Source organism: Coenobita brevimanus, chromosome 48 (assembly GCF_032717465.1).
Source record: "Coenobita brevimanus isolate Jiangsu-jjx chromosome 48, ASM3271746v2, whole genome shotgun sequence".
Classification (NCBI taxonomy): Eukaryota; Metazoa; Arthropoda; class Malacostraca; order Decapoda; family Coenobitidae; genus Coenobita; species Coenobita brevimanus.
In genome coordinates this window covers 24,514,875-24,534,564 of record NC_137001.1, presented here as the reverse complement: position 1 = coordinate 24,534,564, position 19,690 = coordinate 24,514,875, and the positions used below count along the sequence as shown (strand labels likewise).

The 19,690-nt window shown below is 44.5% G+C and overlaps 1 protein-coding gene across 1 annotated transcript in view; it reads right to left on the bottom strand.

The window, feature by feature from the left end:
• Positions 1-19,690, bottom strand: part of LOC145399233 (uncharacterized) — a 49,524-nt gene that overhangs the window by 12,985 nt on the left and 16,849 nt on the right. The window contains exons 2-5 of the mRNA XM_080271923.1: positions 16,559-16,650; positions 10,457-10,598; positions 3,060-3,127; positions 1,028-1,279 (exon numbers count right to left, since the gene is read on the bottom strand). Of these exons, the coding sequence (XP_080128049.1) occupies positions 1,028-1,279; positions 3,060-3,127; positions 10,457-10,598; positions 16,559-16,650 (554 nt within the window). The remainder of the gene's footprint in view (positions 1-1,027; positions 1,280-3,059; positions 3,128-10,456; positions 10,599-16,558; positions 16,651-19,690) is intronic.

Genomic DNA, 19,690 nt, shown 5'->3' with positions numbered 1-19,690 from the left:
CCACATTCTCCTTGGCTTACCTCGCCTTCTCCCTCCTTCAAATTCGTTCACATATACCTTTTTCGCCACTCTATTGTTATCCATTCTCTCCAAATGACCATACCATCTCAGTACACTCTCTTCGATTCTGGTGTCCACAGACTTCCTCACTCCACATCTTTCACGAATCACATTATTTCGTGTCCTATCCACCCTCTGTACTCCACATACATTCCTCAGCAGTCCCATCTCCACTGCTCTCACTCTTGACTTTTCACTTTCATGCCACACCATAGTCTCACATCCATATGTTAAAGTTGGCACTAACACTCCTTCATGTAAGCCTCGTGCAGCTGCAACACTCAAGCCTCTGTTTCTTATCAAGGCCTTCATTGCACCAGCTACTTTCCTTCCTTGTGTCACCTTACTTTCCACTTCTTTTGCACATTTTCCTCTCTTTTCTATCACTGTACCCAGGTATTTGAACTCTCTCACCAATTCCAGTCTCTCTCCATTCACTGTAACATCGCACTGGGAGTCACCTTCTCTCTCGATTACCATCACTTTACTCTTTTCTACATTTACTCTCAAGGCACGACGCTCACAGACATCAGCAAAACTCTGCACCAGCCTACCAAGTTCTTGTGCGGTATTTGCAAGCAGTACTGCATCATCAGCATACAACAAATCTGAGATATTCCATCCATCACCATTCATTACCAACGCCATCCCTCTCTCCATTACACGTGTTTTTACTTCTCTCATCACCCCATCCACATACAGCATATACTGAACAACCATGGGGACATCACACAACCTTGTCGCACGCCCACAGCGATCGTAAACCATTCACTTAGATGCCCATTAACCCTTACACATGCTTCACTACCATCATAAAAACTCCTGACGGCGCCTAGCAGCTTACGATCTACACCGTACATGCGCAAAGCCTTCCACAATCCTTCTCAGTCCACTCTGTCATACGCTTTTTCCAGATCTCACTACCACAACCACCACCACCTCACCTGTACACAATCTCCAAGCCCACCTGAACTTTCGGTGCCGTGAACATCTGGACACGCCTGATATTTAAAAAGCAGTCGACTATCGCTGGTGCAGGAGTCTATGGTGGAGGCGGGGGAGCTGCAAAGACCGTGGCCCCTAGAGTAGCTGAAGGTGAAGGGGCCTTTGAGGGGGCACGGGTCAGGCGGGGCATCGCGTCTGAACATGGAGTAGAGAAGATCATCCCCTGTAATCTGATCGCATAGTGTCTGGAGATCTTGGGACGGCTCGCACAAGGCTGAAAAGGAAGAGGGACATGAAGCGATGAGGACACGAGAAATATACCTTTGAGACATTAAAATAAAGTTGAAAAGAGATATAACAATGCTGAAAAGAAAGAGAGAGACACATGAAGCGATGAGGTCACGAGAAATATACCTCTGAGAGTTTGAAAAATGGTGAAACGATAAATAACAATGCTGGAAAGAAAAAGAGAGAGACATGAAGCGATGAGAACACGAGAAATATACCTCCGAGACATTAAAATAAAGTTGAAACGAGAAATATAACGCTGTAAGATAAATTAAACGCTAAAAGGAAACGATGTGAACGAGAAATATGCCTTTGAGACATTTAAAAAAAAATTGCCGACACGAAAAATCATACACGCCAAGATAAACACTGAAAGAAAACGGTACATCAAACGGTGTAAGAAAACGGCACAATAACAACATTACCTTTCTTATGTTCGTCTTTTTGCTACTTATTTCACTTAGCTCAGAGGCAGAAGACGACTACAACTCTACACCCTTTCCACAGCACTTCTTCGTGACTAGCAACCTATTCCAGTGCTAACCTAACCTCACAACTCCGCAACAAAGATGAGGAGATGGCAATTTTAGGCCAAGTTAGAGTGAAAAGAGTATAGCATGAAGTGGCTGGGAAAAGACTACGTTTGTACATTCTTTCCACAGCACTTCTTCGTGACTAGTACCCAATTCTCACGACTCTGCAACAATGATGGGGCGATGGCAATTCTACGCCAAGTTAGAGTGAACAGAGTATAGGCTAAACACACACACACAAGGTCTAAAACTAACTCGAAGGTTATTGAGTGCTAGGAACGATCGAGATAACTTTCAATAATTCCTAAGTTGGCTCTCTCTCTCTCTCTCTCTCTCTCTCTCTCTCAAGTAAAGAAAGAATTTGGTCCATTCTTGCCAACGTTAAACTGAGTATAATCTGGTCTTTATTGGAGTTAATGAGCTTAATGAGGGGCGTCTCTCTCTCTCTCTCTCTCTCTATCACACACACACACACACACACACACACACACACACACACGGAATCACACTCACTATCACTCTCTCACCCACCCACCCACCCTCACTCACTCACCCTCTCTCTCTCTCTCTCTCTCACACACACACACAAACACAGAATCACACTCACTACCACTCTCTCACCCTCCCACCCTCACTCACTTACTCTCTCTCTCTCTCTCTCTCTCTCTCTCTCACACACACACACACACACACAAACACAGAATCACACTCACTACCACTCTCTCACCCTCCCACCCTCACTCACTTACTCTCTCTCTCTCTCTCTCTCACACACACACACACACAAACACAGAATTACACTCACTACCACTCTCTCACCCTCACTCACTTACTCTCTCTCTCTCTCTCTCTCTCTCTCACACACACACACACACAAACACAGAATCACACTCACTACCACTCTCTCACCCTCACTCACTTACTCTCTCTCTCTCTCTCTCTCACACACACACACACACACACAAACACAGAATCACACTCACTACCACTCTCTCACCCTCACTCACTTACTCTCTCTCTCTCTCTCTCTCTCTCTCTCACACACACACACACACACAAACACAGAATCACACTCACTACCACTCTCTCACCCTCACTCACTTACTCTCTCTCTCTCTCTCTCACACACACACACACACACACACACACACACAATCACACTCACTACCACTCTCTCACCCACCCTCACTCACTCACTCACCCTCTCTCTCTCTCATTAAAGATAATACTCACTTTCTTTATACTGCAGGACATTGACGTGCTTCTCATTGATGGCCACACAGCGATAACAACCATCTCTCCTGGAAAAGACAATCATCATCAATATCATCATCATCATCAATATCGTCATCATCATCATCACCTCTACCATCATCATCACCTTCATCTCTTTATCGTCATCACCATCATTAACATCATCATCTCTATCATCAATATTATCATCAATATCATCATCATCATCAATATCGTCATCATCATCATCATCTCTACCATCATCATCACCTTCATCTCTTTATCGTCATCATCATCATCAATATTATCATCAACATCAATACTGTCATCATCATCATCATCTTCATTAATATCATCATCATCATCATCATCTCTATCTATATCGTCATCATCACCATCATTTCTATCAACATCATCATCATCATCATCAATCATCTTCTCCTCCTCCCCATCATCATCATCATCATCATCAATCATCTTCTCCTCCTCCCCATCATCATCATCATCATCAATCATCTTCTCCTCCTCCCCATCATCATCATCATCATCAATCATCTTCTCCTCCCCCCCATCATCATCATCATCATCAATCATCTTCTCCTCCCCATCATCATCATCATCATCATCAACCTACCAAAGTGCACACTACGAGGGGATCTGATTCAAGTAAGCCTAAACGAATCGATGAAATGAATGTTGACGAGAAATACTGTACTCTCCCCCCCCCTCTCTCTCTCTCTTTCTCACTCTCTCTCTCTCAAAGGATACTGGTGGTAATGGGTACAAGATTTTTCGAAAGCATGTGCAGTCTAATTAAGCGTTTTTTCTTTACATGGTTTGTTCACGGGAATAAGCTGGCCAGGGGTGTCGGTGAGTGCAATACGGTGGTGACATTCAAACACCGCTTGGATAGGCATCTCGTTTCACCAGCCAAACACCTTCACGACTAAACGTAAGCTGTTTTTTCCCCTATTTCAGATCGTGATGGAACTACAGCAGGGAAATACTAAGTGATTTATGATACCTGTAGCTTATTGAGACGTATATAGTAGCACAGAATACAGTTATCTTTCAGTCTTTCCTAGGCAAATTCCACGTCCTTCTCATTTCTTTCCGGACAGCGTCAACTGGAGGGTTTGGTGGGTGGGGGAGAGCCTTCTTGCTTTACTATCCTTACCTTCAACTTGTAGAATTAGATAGCATAGTGAACTGCCTTCTCTACAACAAGCAGCCTCGAAAGGACCAGGTCTGTTGCTGTTTACTGAACTTTGTATCCTGTCATCATCCTATCATCATCATCATCATCATCATCACCACCATCATCATCATCATCATCATCATCACTATCACCTTTAGTATCGTCATCTTATCATCATTATCATCATTGTCATCTTTACTATCGTCATCTTCATCACTGTCATCATCATCATTATCATCATTGTCATCTTTACTATGGTCATCTTCATCAGTCACCATCATCATCATCATCACCTTTACTATCGTCATCATCATCGCCATTATCATCATCTTCGTCACCATCGTCATCATCACCACCATCGCCATCTCTATCAATATCATCATCATCATCATTATCATCAATATCATCATTATCATCGTCACCATCTTTACCATCGTCCTAATCATCATCATCATCATCATCATCCACTCTGTAAACAACAATTACCATATGTATAATTACCGTATATTTCTGTAGGGCTGTGACACTGGACTAATTAGAGGTGTGTGTGTGTGTGTGTGTGTGTGTGTGTGTGTGTGTGTGTGTGTGTGTGTGTGTGTGTGCGTGTGTGTGTGTGTTTCCACCTTACATCCTATTAACAGATTATTCACCTTGGGACAGTCAGATATTGCGGAAACAAGAAAAACAAAAAAAACAAAGGCAAATTAAGTTTCCCTACATATAAATAAAATGGTTAAGAGATAGCAGGAGTATACTGTAGAAAAAAATATATTATAACTGGATGGATTAAAACTCGTTTGGAACACTGATTCAAACGCTGGCATTAGGAACACTCTGATTCAAACGCTGGCATTAGGAACACTCTGATTCAAACGCTGGCATTAGGAACACTCTGATTCAAACGCTGGCATTACGAACACTCTGATTCAAACGCTGCCATTAGGAACACTCTGATTCAAACGCTGCCATTAGGAACACTCTGATTCAAACGCTGCCATTAGGAACACTCTGATTCAAACGCTGCCATTAGGAACACTCTGATTCAAACGCTGCCATTAGGAACACTCTGATTCAAACGCTGCCATTAGGAACACTCTGATTCAAACGCTGGCATTAGGAACACTCTGATTCAAACGCTGGCATTAGGAACACTCTGATTCAAACGCTGCCATTAGGAACACTCTGATTCAAACGCTGCCATTAGGAACACTCTGATTCAAACGCTGCCATTAGGAACACTCTGATTCAAACGCTGCCCTTAGGAACACTCTGATTCAAACGCTGCCATTAGGAACACTGATTCAAACGTTGCCATTAGGAACACTGATTCAAACGCTGCCATTAGGAACACTGATTCAAACGTTGCCATTAGGAACACTCTGATTCAAACGCTGCCATTAGGAACACTGATTCAAACGTTGCCATTAGGAACACTCTGATTCAAACGCTGCCATTAGGAACACTGATTCAAACGCTGGCATTAGGAACACTCTGATTCAAACGTTGCCATTAGGAACACTGATTCAAACGTTGCCATTAGGAACACTGATTCAAACGTTGCCATTAGGAACACTCTGATTCAAACGTTGCCATTAGGAACACTGATTCAAACGCTGGCATTAGGAACACTGATTCAAACGCTGGCATTAGGAACACTGATTCAAACGCTGCCATTAGGAACACTGATTCAAACGCTGCCATTACGAACACTCTGATTCAAACGCTGGCATTAGGAACACTGATTCAAACGCTGCCATTAGGAACACTCTGATTCAAACGCTGCCATTACGAACACTCTGATTCAAACGCTGCCATTACGAACACTGATTCAAACGCTGGCATTAGGAACACTCTGATTCAAACGCTGCCATTACGAACACTCTGATTCAAACGCTGCCATTACGAACACTCTGATTCAAACGCTACCATTACGAACACTCTGATTCAAACGCTGCCATTAGGAACACTCTGATTCAATCGCTGCCATTACGAACACTCTGATTCAAACGCTGCCATTAGGAACACTCTGATTCAAACGCTGCCATTAGGAACACTGATTCAAACGCTGCCATTAGGAACACTCTGATTCAAACGCTGCCATTAGGAACACTCTGATTCAAACGCTGCCATTAGGAACACTCTGATTCAAACGCTGCCATTAGGAACACTCTGATTCAAACGCTGCCATTAGGAACACTCTGATTCAAACGCTGCCATTAGGAACACTCTGATTCAAACGCTGCCATTAGGAACACTCTGATTCAAACGCTGGCATTAGGAACACTCTGATTCAAACGCTGCCATTAGGAACACTCTGATTCAAACGCTGCCATTACGAACACTCTGATTCAAACGTAAACATGGAGGCGTCACAATAAAATCATATGTGTAGTCACGATGCGCAGAGTAAAATTTGAAATAAAAGTTTAAAATATTCCACTGCGTCTACGTTACACTTAAGGCATGTCCGTCACTTTCCTCCCTGACGCATCATATCAGAGAGAATCATCTATGGCCAGAGAAACATACCAAGCCTCTCTCAGCTTAGCAATATTAGCCAGCAGAGGAAAGTGAGAAGCAGAAGAGGTGAAATATTAGGCAGAGAAACATACCAAGCCTCTCTCAGCTTAGCAATATTAGCCAGCAGAGGAAAGTGAGAAGCAGAAGAGGTGAAATATTAGGCAGAGAAACATACCAAGCCTCTCTCAGCTTAGCAATATTAGCCAGCAGAGGAAAGTGAGAAGCAGAAGAGGTGAAATATTAGGCAGAGAAACATACCAAGCCTCTCTCAGCTCAGCAATATTAGCCAGCAGAGGAAAGTGAGAAGCAGAAGAGGTGAAATATTAGGCAGAGAAACATACCAAGCCTCTCTCAGCTTAGCAATATTAGCCAGCAGAGGAAAGTGAGAAGCAGAAGAGGTGAAATATTAGGCAGAGAAACATACCAAGCCTCTCTCAGCTTAGCAATATTAGCCAGCAGAGGAAAGTGAGAAGCAGAAGAGGTGAAATATTAGGCAGAGAAACATACCAAGCCTCTCTCAGCTTAGCAATATTAGCCAGCAGAGGAAAGTGAGAAGCAGAAGAGGAGAAATATTAGGCAGAGAAACATACCAAGCCTCTCTCAGCTTAGCAATATTAGCCAGCAGAGGAAAGTGAGAAGCAGAAGAGGTGAAATATTAGGCAGAGAAACATACCAAGCCTCTCTCAGCTTAGCAATATTAGCCAGCAGAGGAAAGTGAGAAGCAGAAGAGGTGAAATATTAGGCAGAGAAACATACCAAGCCTCTCTCAAGTTAGCAATATTAGCCAGCAGAGGAAAGTGAGAAGCAGAAGAGGTGAAATATTAGGCAGAGAAACATACCACGCCTCTTCAAGCCTAAAACCACTATCTCTCCATCCTGAATGCTGAGTTGTAACTACAGATTAGCAATTGAATACGATGCTAGTCACGAAAAAGTGCTATGGCAAGAATTTTGAGCCCTATTCTGCCATAGAGCTACGTGAAATAAGCTAAAAATGGACGGAAATCTAGGCCAAGTTAGGGTGAAGAGAGTATAGATTGTTTCAGCTAATGGCACGTTATTATTATTCATCTCTGTAGGAGTTATAGCGGCCTGAGTATCAAGGTAAAGCGCATCTGTCCGGAAGTCCCTAATTACTCATTCGTTACACCTGCTTCATTCTCTTTCTTCCTCCTTCCTTTCCTCCTCCTCCTCCCTCCCTTCCTTCCTTTTCACACATCTCTCCCTCTACCTTCCTTCCTTCCTCTTCACATCTCTCCCTCCTTCCTTTTTTTCCTTCCTTCCTCTTCACATCACTCCCTCCTTCTTTCTTTCCTTCCTTCCTCTTCACATCACTCCCTCTACTTTCCTTCCTTCTATCCTTTTCACACCTTTACCTCTTTCTTCCTTCTTCACATCTCTCCCTTTACCCTCCTTCCTTCCCTTCTTCCTTCATTCTTCACACCTGCCCCTCTCTTCTCCCTTCCTCCCTTCGCCCTCTCCTCCTTCTCCTCCCTTGAGTTACGGGGGAAAGTGACGGAGTAGCTGTGACGGTGACGCAGAGGAGAGGAAAACCAACTGCTCCTATCACCCTACGCCCTAATTAATGTTTGATTATTGTTACGAAAGAACTGAAAAAACTATTAATGCTTACGTTCGTTTTTTGAAATCAATGGCAAGGCTTTCTTTACAGCAATTTCGTATCTGGAACCGATATGCGAAGGCGGGAATGCAAATTTGACCGTCGCGTGTCCTTGTTGGTGGTGCGTTGCTGCGACCACCATCCACTCACTTGATGTAGTGCTGCCTACTTTTTCCTTCACCTTTACCATTTTTTTTTTTTTTTTCGTATATTTTTGTGTGTCAGACATCCCCTCTTCCCACTTCTCACCACCATCCACTCACTTGATGTAGTGCTGCCTACTTCTTCCTTCACCTTTATCATTTTTTTTTTTTTTCGTATATTTTTGTGTCACAGTCATCCTCTTCTCCCATTTCTCACCATCATCCACTCACTTAATGTAGCGCTGCCTACTTCTTCATATTTATCTTTTTTATTTTCTGTGCCTGTCCTCCTCTCTTCCTATTTCTCACCATCATCCACTCACTTGATGTAGTGCTGCCTACTTCTTCCTTAGCCTTTATCATTCTTTTTCTGTGCCTGTCCTCCTCTCTTCCTATTTCTCACCATCATCCACTCACTTGATGTAGTGCTGCCTACTTCTTCCTTAGCCTTTATCATTCTTTTTTTGTGCCTGCCCTCCTCTCTTCCTATTTCTCACCATCATCCACTCACTTGATGTAGTGCTGCCAACTTCTTCCTTAGCCTTTATCATTCTTTTTCTGTGCCTGTCCTCCTCTCTTCCTATTCCTCCCATCTTTCCTGTCACTTCTTATTGCTTTTCTTTCCTTTACAGGTGGCTTTACATTGAGTGACAAGCCAAATGGTTTCCTGTAAGCCAAGAAACCATTTACAACGCTGGGTGGTAACCATATAACCAAACCATACGTGCTGCCTACGTGTCAACAAGTGGGTTGGTGGAGGGTTAGTGCCCCTCCCCGTAAAACAACTCAAAGACAAACGGCCACCCCTTACGGGATTATGGCGTCTGGCTATAGATAGACAGATAGATAGATAGACAGCGATAGATACTGGTAGATAGATAGAGTTATACAGATAGATAAATAATGTCTTATCTGGGGGAAAATAACTCTTAAAAAACTGAATGCCTGGCTTCATGACTCTCGTGTTTAGTGTAAATCTGGCTCTTGGTGTAAGCTTGGTGTGTCTAACCCCTCCACCCGTGAGGTACACTTGGCGCCACACCAACACACCCTGTCGCTGTGTGTCGGGGAGAACTTCCGGTGTTTGGGCTACCTACGTCTTCATTACTTCCCCCCCCCCTCCCCAACCCACCCCTTACCCTGGGTTCACTCTAGCCTAAAGCAGAAACACACACACACACACACACACACACACACACACACACACACACATACTGTATATATATTTCCTTAAACATACACAAGCACACACACACACACACACACACACACACACACAATCAATCGGTAGAGAGGTGGCCTGCCGTTCTAACGGACCCAGGTTCAAATCCCGGCTGGGGCAGGGAACAGTTTAAGGATTTGAATTTCATTAAATCAGGCTTTACTGATCTACCAGAAGACCCGCCGACATGTCGTAAAAATACCCCCGCTAATACCAATACACCAGTCCTGTATGAGACAGCCCTAGCATGTATTCAGTATGGACGGTGGTGGTGTCGTAAAAATACCCCCGCTAATACCAATACACCAGTCCTGTATGAGACAGCCCTAGCATGTATTCAGTATGGACGGTGGGTGTTAGCGCCGAAGTGGTGACATGTAGAGGTGTATGGTATGTAGGTGGACTGCTGGGCCTTGATAGCAGGTTGTGAAGCCAGAGTCGATCACATAAAAACACACACACACACACACACACACACACACACACATATATATATATATATATATATATATATATATATATATATATATATATATATATATATATATATATATATATATATATATATATACTGTATTCATATTTCCTTAAACATACACAAGACATACTTACCTTTCCTTTACTCTCACCTTAAATATACACACACACACACACACACACACACACACACACACACACAACACAGCTACTCACCTGTCCTTAAACAAAAACTTGTCTCCATCGGACTGAACGCAGGCACCTTTGGAAGAGAATTCTGTACGTGTGATTGAGATGACCTCCCTGACCCCGCTCTGGAACCACCCGCCTCGCCAGTGACCCGGAAGTTCGCAGCTCCCTGTTGAGAGAGGAGGAAGTTACTGCGTATCGACTGCACGTGGCCCAAAGACAAACGTTTAATATCCAGGGAGATTGTACAAAAAACGTTCAAATGCTCTATAGCAGAATTAAAGGGAAGAATTAAAGGGAAGAATTAAAGGGATGAATTAAAGGAAGAATTAAAGGGCAGAATTAAGGGGAAGAATTAAAGGGCAGAATTAAAGGGCAGAATTAAAGGGAAAAATTAAAGGGATGAATTAAAGGGACAATTAAAGGAAGAATTAAAGGGCAAAATTAAAGGGATGAATTAAAGGGAATGACACAAATAAAAGAAAGAAACAAAGAAAATACCAATATCATCTGCCGTTTCTCCACAAGGAAAGAATTAGAAATGCAAATGATGGAGAGTGAGAGACTGACGAGGAGAGTGTATGTGAGTGAGGTGGAGCGGGGGGAGAGGGAGGGGGAGGCCAAGGATGAGGTGGAGGGATGGAGTGGAGAGGTATATGAGGGAGGGGGGTGTGAGCTAGGAGCAGGGCAGTGAAATGGCGAGGGACAGGGCGACATGGAGGCGATTTGTTTGTGGCCACCCCTTACGGGATTAAAGCAATAGATAGATAGATAGATTTCCTTCCCTCTACTGTTGTTATCTATCCACATGTACAGTAAAATCATGGTACTGGGACTGGTAGTAATGTTGATGGTTTGGCTATAGGGATATGGGAGACATGGGGGGTAGTGGACTGGGGGGGGTGAACTGGGGGGGGTGAACTGGGGGGGTGAACTGGGGAAGGGGTTAAGATCCCCCGGTTTAATTATTAGACAGCAGAAAAACGTTTAATCTGAAGCAACTGACCCCTAACCTTTCCATCCCATCCCTACCTCTCATCCTTGGTCTGGTCTACCCCTCTCCCAACCTCACTCACACACACACTCCTAGCCAGTCTCTCATACTCCAATCTCTTTCTCTCCCTCGTATACCTCTCCATCCCATCCCTACATCTCATCCTCGGTCTACCCCTCTCCCAACCTCACTCACACACACTCCGAGCCAGTCTCTCATACTCCAATCTCTTTCCCTCCCTCGTATACCTCTCCATCCCATCCCTGCATCTCATCCTCGGTCTACCCCTCTCCCAACCTCACTCACACTCTTAACAGCTATACACCACAAAAACGTTGAATACTGAAGACATGAATTAACCCCTGACCACACCTCTCTTAACAACGTCTATCTGTACTTTTGCATTTTATATTTTCCTGGCAATAGATGGATAGATAGATAGATAGATGTATCGTTGTATATTCTTCACTACACACTATTCTGGCAAGCTGTGTTGATAGTATGAAGATTTATTAAAAAGGGAAGTATGAAGGCATAGGTTAGCCACGTGGAAAGACTTGAGAGACTGACTAGGAGAGTATGTGTGAGGTTGGAAGAGGGGGAGACCGAGGATGAGATGGAGAGGTATACGAGGGAGAGGAAGAGACTGGAGAATGAGAGACGGACCACCACTATCACCACTACTACTACTACTACTACTACTACCACCACCACCACCACCCACTACTACTACTACTACTACTACCACCACCACTACTACTACTACTACTACTACTTCTACCACCACCACCACCACCACTACTACTACTATCACCACCACCACCACCACCACCACTACTACTACTCTTCCATCATACCTTTCTCATACTAGGGGTGAAGGAGTGAGAGTGAGGGGGGAGGAGGTGGTGCAACGCGACAACGTGATGGCGAGATAGGCGGGACACTGTGTAAGGGTGGGAGTGGTGAGAAGAGGGTTGTTAATGAGTAGGGACAGGAATAACTCAGGTGTTCATAGTGAGGGGGCCACGAAATAGATAGAGCGATAGATAGACAGGTAAATAGATAGACAGATAGACATACACAGATATATTGATAGACAGACAGACTGATAGATAGTTAGATAGATAGATGGATAGATAGACAGATAGACATACACAGACACAGTAGATGAAATGATAGACACATAGATAGATAGAAATAGATATACAGGCTAGTTCCTCTAGAGAGAGAGAGAGAGAGAGAGAGGGGGGTAATACTCTAAGATCACCATCCTTTCTGTCTTCATTTGTTTGATTGTCTGTCTGTCTCACACACACACACACACACAAGGAAATCCAACACACACACACACACCAGGAGATCCAACACACACACACACACACACACACACACACACACACACACACACACACTCCAGGAGATCCAAAACACACACACACACACACACACACACACACACACACACACACACACACACACACACACATTTTATAGGCACTGTGAAGTTAACTTCGAGGTAAAATAAACAAACAAACAAACAAATAAAAAGAGAAGTTCCCCGAGACGGTTACGCCTAACACATCTTCCTAGGCGATTTATTTTGCTTATCACACCTACCCGTCCTCTTCTCTTACCTGCTCTTATATCACCACCCTCTGCATAAATAGCGCGCAAAAGGATATCAGCCAGCCGTATCCAAAACTAAATCGGTAAGGAAGAGGTGTTACGGAACCCTAATTAACACCTGATGCCCTCTAATTACTCAGGTACAACACAGGTGTCTCGATCTGTCACTCATACAGTACATTAACAGGTGAGTCATAAAATCCATTGAAAAAAATTGCGAACTAAATCGGTCAGGTAGAGGTGTTAAGGGACCCTAATTAACACCTGATGCCTCTAATGACTCAGGTAAACATAGGTGTCTCGACCTCTGTCGCTCATACATTGTCAGGTGAGTTATAAAATACACTGAATAAAAATTGCAGACTAAATCGGTCAGGAAGAGGTGTTACGGGACCCTAATTAATACCTGGGGCCTACCCATGACTCAGGTAAACATAGGTGTATCGATCTCTGTCAACCATACATTATCAGGTGTTATAAAATACACTGAATAAAAATAGCAGACTAAATCGGTCAGAAGCATGTGTTACGGAGCCCTAATTAACACCTGGCGCACTCTAATGACTCAGGTAAACACAGGTGTCTCGATCTCCGTCACTCATGCATTGTCAGGTGAGTTATAAAATACACTGAATAAAAATTGCAGACTAAATCGGTCAGGTAGAGGTGTTAAGGGGCCCTAATTAACACCTGACGCCCTCTTATTATTCAGGTAACACAGGTGTCTCGATCTCTGTCAACCATACATTATCAGGTGTCATAAAATCCACTGAAAACAATAGCGAACTAAATCGGTCAGGTAGAGGTGTTACGGGACCCTAATTAACACCGGGCGTCCTCTAATTACTCAGGTAAACATAGGTGTCTCGATCTCTGTCACTCATGCATTAACAGGCGCGACACAAAATCCCCTGAAAAAAAAATAGCGGACTAAATCGGTCAGGTAGAGGTGTTACGGGACCCTAATTAACACCTGGCGTCCTCTTATTACTCAGGTAAACACAGGTGTCTCGATCTGTCAACCATACATTAACAGGTGTCATACAATCCACTGAAAAAAATTGCGGACTAAATCGGTCAGGTAGAGGTGTTACGGGATCCTAATTAACTCGATCCCTGTCGCTCATTAACAGGTGGGCCAGAGGTAGCGATGACAATACCCTCGTCGCTCTCATATTTCTTTTGTTGACTCTATGCCATTCCAACACCACAAATTATCAACATTATAAATTTCCCTTGGAGAGCGAGAGACTGACAAGGAGAGTATGTGAGTGAGGTGGAGGCCAAGGATGAGATGGATGGATGGAGTGGAGAGGTATATGAGAGACTGAGAGGGAGTGTATGAGTGAGGTGGAAGGGGGAAGAGGGAGGGGAAGGCCAAGGATGAGATGGAGGGATGGAGGGGAGAGGTATATGAGAGACTGACAGGGAGTGTATGTGAGTGAGGTGGAGGGGGGAAGAGGGAGGGGGAGGCCAAGGATGAGATGGAGGGATGGAGTGGAGAGGTATATGAGAGACTGACAGGGAGTGTATGTGAGTGAGGTGGAGGGGGGAGAGGGAGGGGTAGGCCAAGGATGAGATGGAGGGATGGAGTGGAGAGGTATATGAGAGACTGACAGGGAGTGTATGTGAGTGAGGTGGAGGGGGGAAGAGGGAGGGGTAGGCCAAAGATGAGATGGAGGGATGGAGTGGAGAGGTATATGAGAGACTGACAGGGAGTGTAAGTGAGTGAGGTGGAGGGGGGAGAGGGAGGGGTAGGCCAAGGATGAGATGGAGGGATGGAGTGGAGAGGTATATGAGAGACTGACAGGGAGTGTATGAGTGAGGTGGAGGGGGGAAGAGGGAGCGGGAGGCCAAAGATGAGATGGAGGGATGGAGTGGAGAGGTATATGAGAGACTGACAAGGAGAGTGTATGTGAGTGAGGTGGAGGGGGGAAGAGGGAGGGGGAGGCCAAGGATGAGATGGAGGGATGGAGTGGAGAGGTATATGAGAGACTGACAGGGAGTGTATGTGAGTGAGGTGGAGGGGGGAGAGGGAGGGATAGGCCAAGGATGAGATGGAGGGATGGAGTGGAGAGGTATATGAGAGACTGACAGGGAGTGTATGTGAGTGAGGTGGAGGGGGGAGAGGGAGGGGGAGGCCAAGGATGAGATGGAGGAACGGAGTGGAGAGGTATATGAGAGACTGACAGGGAGAGTGTATGTGAGTGAGGTGGAGGGGGGAGAGGAAGGGGGAGGCCAAGGATGAGATGGAGGGATGGAGTGGAGAGGTATATGAGAGAGGGGTGTGTGACCTGGGAGCAGGGCAGTGGAATGGCTGGGGACAGGGCGACATGGAGGAGATTTGTTTGTGGCCACCCCTTACGGGATTAAGGCGACTGGTAACAGATGGATACATAACTTTCCCCAGCACTAGATTCGTTTCCTCTGCCCCTCAAATGCATGGAACAACTCTAGTTTTTAAAATAAGTCAATATCCTACTTATAACTCCTTTTTAAGTGATCCTGAGAGTGCATAAGTAACAAGTGAAAAAGTATTAAGTAACAAGTAGATGAGGTGAATCAGTAACAAGTAGATGAGGTGAATTATAAGTAACAAGTAGATACGGTGAATTTTAAAGTAAGTGACAAGTAGAAGTGATAATCTACCGGGAAAGGAACACGTAGAAAAAGGTGATTTATTTACAAAGTTACACGTGGAAGAGGTGATGGACTGAGGAACGTTTTTTGCCCTCTAGGGAAACGTTTTCTTGATCACCAAACGTTTTCATTTACTTAATCTTGGCAGTGAAAGACTAACGTTAAAAATAATCTCATTAATCTTGGAGGAATATTAGACTGAAGAGGTGAGTGAGAAGAATAGACAGGTTAAATATTACCTTGAGAAGTACAAAGGTGAAATATTATACTACCTATCTATCTATCTATCTATCTATTGCCAGACGCCATAATCCTGTAAGGGGTGGCCGTTTGTCTTTGAGTTAGTTGTTTTACGGGGAGGGGCACTAACCCTCCGCCAACCCACTTGTTGACACGTAGGGAACACGTGTGAGTTGGTTATATGGTTACCACCCAGCGTTGTAAATGGTTTCTTGGCTTACGGGAAACCATTAGGCTTGTCACTCAATGTAAAGCCACCTGTAAAGGAAAGAAAAGCAATAAGAAGTGACAGGAAAGATGGGAGAAATGGGAAGAGAGGAGGGCAGGCACAGAAAAAGAATGATAAAGGTAAAGGAAGAAGTAGGCAGCACTACATCAAGTGAGTGGATGATGGTGAGACATAGGAAGAATGGAGGACAGACACAGAAAAAGAAAGATAAAGGTGAAGGAAGAAGTAGGAAGCACTACATTAAGTGAGTGGATGATGTTAAGTATTAGGATGAGCGGAGGGCAGACACAGAAAAAGAATGATGCAGGTGAAGGAAGAAGCAGGTAGCACTACATCAAGTGAGTGGATGACAGTCGCCACCACCTATCACTTAATCAACAGACATCAACTTTCTCCTTACCATTAACAGACGTAACTAACAAGATGGTGGTGAGGAGTGCAGAGATGGATCGCGAGGATGAGAGGCCGAGAGTGCCTTCCATCTTCGAAAGTCTGCAAGGTAGGAGTGATTAAGGTTACATTGTGGTATCGAAGTGGGCTGTGTTGGGTAATCATCATCATCATCATCATCATCATCATCATAATCCTCCTCTTCACCATCAATCATCATCATCATCATCATCATCAATCATCATCATCATCCTCCTCCACCTCCTCCTCATCATCATCACCATCAATCATAATCATCATCATCATAATCCTCCTCCACCTCCTCCTCATCATCATCATCATCAATCATCATCTTCATCATCATCATTATTCTCCTCCTCATCTTCACCATCATCATACTCCTCCTCATCATCATCATCATCATCAATCATCATCATAATCCTCCTTCTCATCATCATCATCATTATCATCAATCATCATCATCATCATCATCCTCTTCCTCCTCCCCCTCATCGTCATCAATCATCATAATCCTCCTCCTCCTCCTCCTCATCATCATCATCATCATCATCAATATACCCTGAAAATTGACAATCGATTAACTATTGCATGCGAGATTTGGGCAGAAGGGTGAGTATGCGTTGTTAAATGGTTACTGCACAGAGGTAAAAATACGAGAGAGAGAGAGAGAGAGAGAGAGTCAATAAGGAAAGCTGTATGAGGTGGGTCTCTCTCTCTCTCTCTCTCTCTCTCTTTTCTCTCTCTCTCTCTCACAAGGCATCTGTACAAAGCAAATGTGCAAGGTTAAAGAAAATATGGTCTATCTATCTACCTATCTATCTATCTATTGCAAGACGCCTTAATCACGGAAGGGATGGCCACAAACCAATCGCCTCCATGGCACCTTGTACTCCGCCACTCAGCTGCCCTCTCCACCTCAGACATCCCTCACTCACATCTCCACCCCTCCATCTCATCCTCGGTCAACTTCTCCTTCAGGCTAAATGGACTAGCGACACTTAACAATAACAACCGTAGTAACAGCCTTCATTATAAGTGCTTAGACTACTACTACTACTACTACAAACACCCTACTTATAAAAGGAAGAGTTAAGTGACAAACAATGTTTTAAGAATTTCAACTGCACTGCCCCACCAGCGTGTGTGTGTGTGTGTGTGTGTGTGTGTGTGTGTGTGTGTGTGTGTGTGTGTGTGTGTGTGTGTGTGTAATCATCCTTACTGTTCTAGCATCCATCTCTCTCTCTCTCTGAATGTGTGTGTGTGTGTGTGTGTGTGTGTGTGTGTGTGTGTAATCATCCTTACTGTTCTAGCATCCATCTCTCTCTCTCTCTCTGAATGTGTGTGTGTGTGTGTGTGTGTGTGTGTGTGTGTGTAATCATCCTTACTGTTCTAGCATCCATCTCTCTCTCTCTCTGAATGTGTGTGTGTGTGTGTGTGTGTGTGTGTGTGTGTGTGTGTGTGTGTGTGTGTGTGTGTGTGTGTGTAATCATCCTTACTGTTCTAGCATCCATCTCTCTCTCTCTCTCTCTGAATGTGTGTGTGTGTGTGTGTGTGTAATCATCCTTACTGTTCTAGCATCCATCTCTCTCTCTCTCTGAATGTGTGTGTGTGTGTGTGTGTGTGTGTGTGTGTAATCATCCTTACTGTTCTAGCATCCATCTCTCTCTCTCTCTGAATGTGTGTGTGTGTGTGTGTGTGTGTGTGTGTAATCATCCTTACTGTTCTAGCATCCATCTCTCTCTCTCTCTGAATATGTGTGTGTGTGTGTGTGTGTGTGTGTGTGTGTGTGTGTGTGTGTGTGTGTGTGTGTGTGTGTGTGTGTGTGTGTGTGTGTGTGTGTCCCCCTCTACCCACACCACACAACTCTCTACCGCTCAATATATTACTTCCCGTGCCTAGCCAGCCCCAGACTCTCTCTCTCTCTCTCTCTCTCTAACACCCAGCCACCCACACCCACACCCACACCCACCCACACACACACTCCATTTTCAATGCCCTAACTCTAACTCTCTCTCTCTCTCTCTCTCTCTCTCTCACACACACACACACACACACACACACACACACACACACACACACACACACACACAGTCTTTAATTCCCTAACTCCCTGTCTCTTACTCTCTCTCTCTCTCATTCCGTTTTTCTCACATCATGTCTGTCTCTTATCCTGTCACTTTCTCTCACCCCGTCTCTCTCTCTCTCTCTCTCTCTCTCTCTCTCTCTCTTTCTGCCTGCCTGTTTGTCTGTCTGTCTGTCTCTTTCTCTCTGTCGGTCTGGCCATCTGAACAACATATTTTGGAGAGAGAGAGAGAGAGAGAGAGAGACACACACACACACACACACACACACACACACACACACACAAACCCACCCATCCATCCACACCCACACCCACCCACCCACACCCACACACACACACACATACACACACAAGGAAAGACTGACTATCGCTCAAGATGTTAAGTTCCTTGTAAGACGGAACTAAGATCATTTCCTTAGTGATTAAAGCTGACTTGGTGTTTGGATTTAGGACACAATGCTCGATCTCTGTCAGCAAATAAAATACAGATGAGTCCTTAAGCTGACTCACTCACAGGCTGTCACTCTACATCTCAGCACTTCTTCGTGACTAGTGCTAGTCTCAACACAAGTCACAATATCACACAATAATCCGGTGTTAATCCTTCACTATGGATCTATGAACATCTTAAATCCCCCTAAGTGGCTTCAAGAGGAAAAGAGGAAGAGGAGTCAGGAGGAAGAGGGAAGAGGAAGAGAAGTCAGGAGGAAGAGGGATGAAGAGGAAGAGGAGTCATGAGGAAGAGGGAAGAGGAGTCAAGAGGAAGAGGGAAGAGGAAGAGGAGTCAAGAGGAAGAGGGAAGAGGAAGAGGAGTCATGAGGAAGAGGGAAGAGGAAGAGGAGTCAAGAGGAAGAGGGAAGAAGAAGAGGAGTCAAGAGGAAGAGGGAAGAGGAAGAGGAGTCATGAGGAAGAGGGAGGAAGAGGAAGAGGAGTCAGGAGGAAGAGGGATGAAAAGGAAGAGGAAGAGGGATGAACAGCAAGAGGAAGAGGAGTCAGGAGGAAGAGGGATGAAGAGGAAGAGGAAGTGAGTCAAGAGGA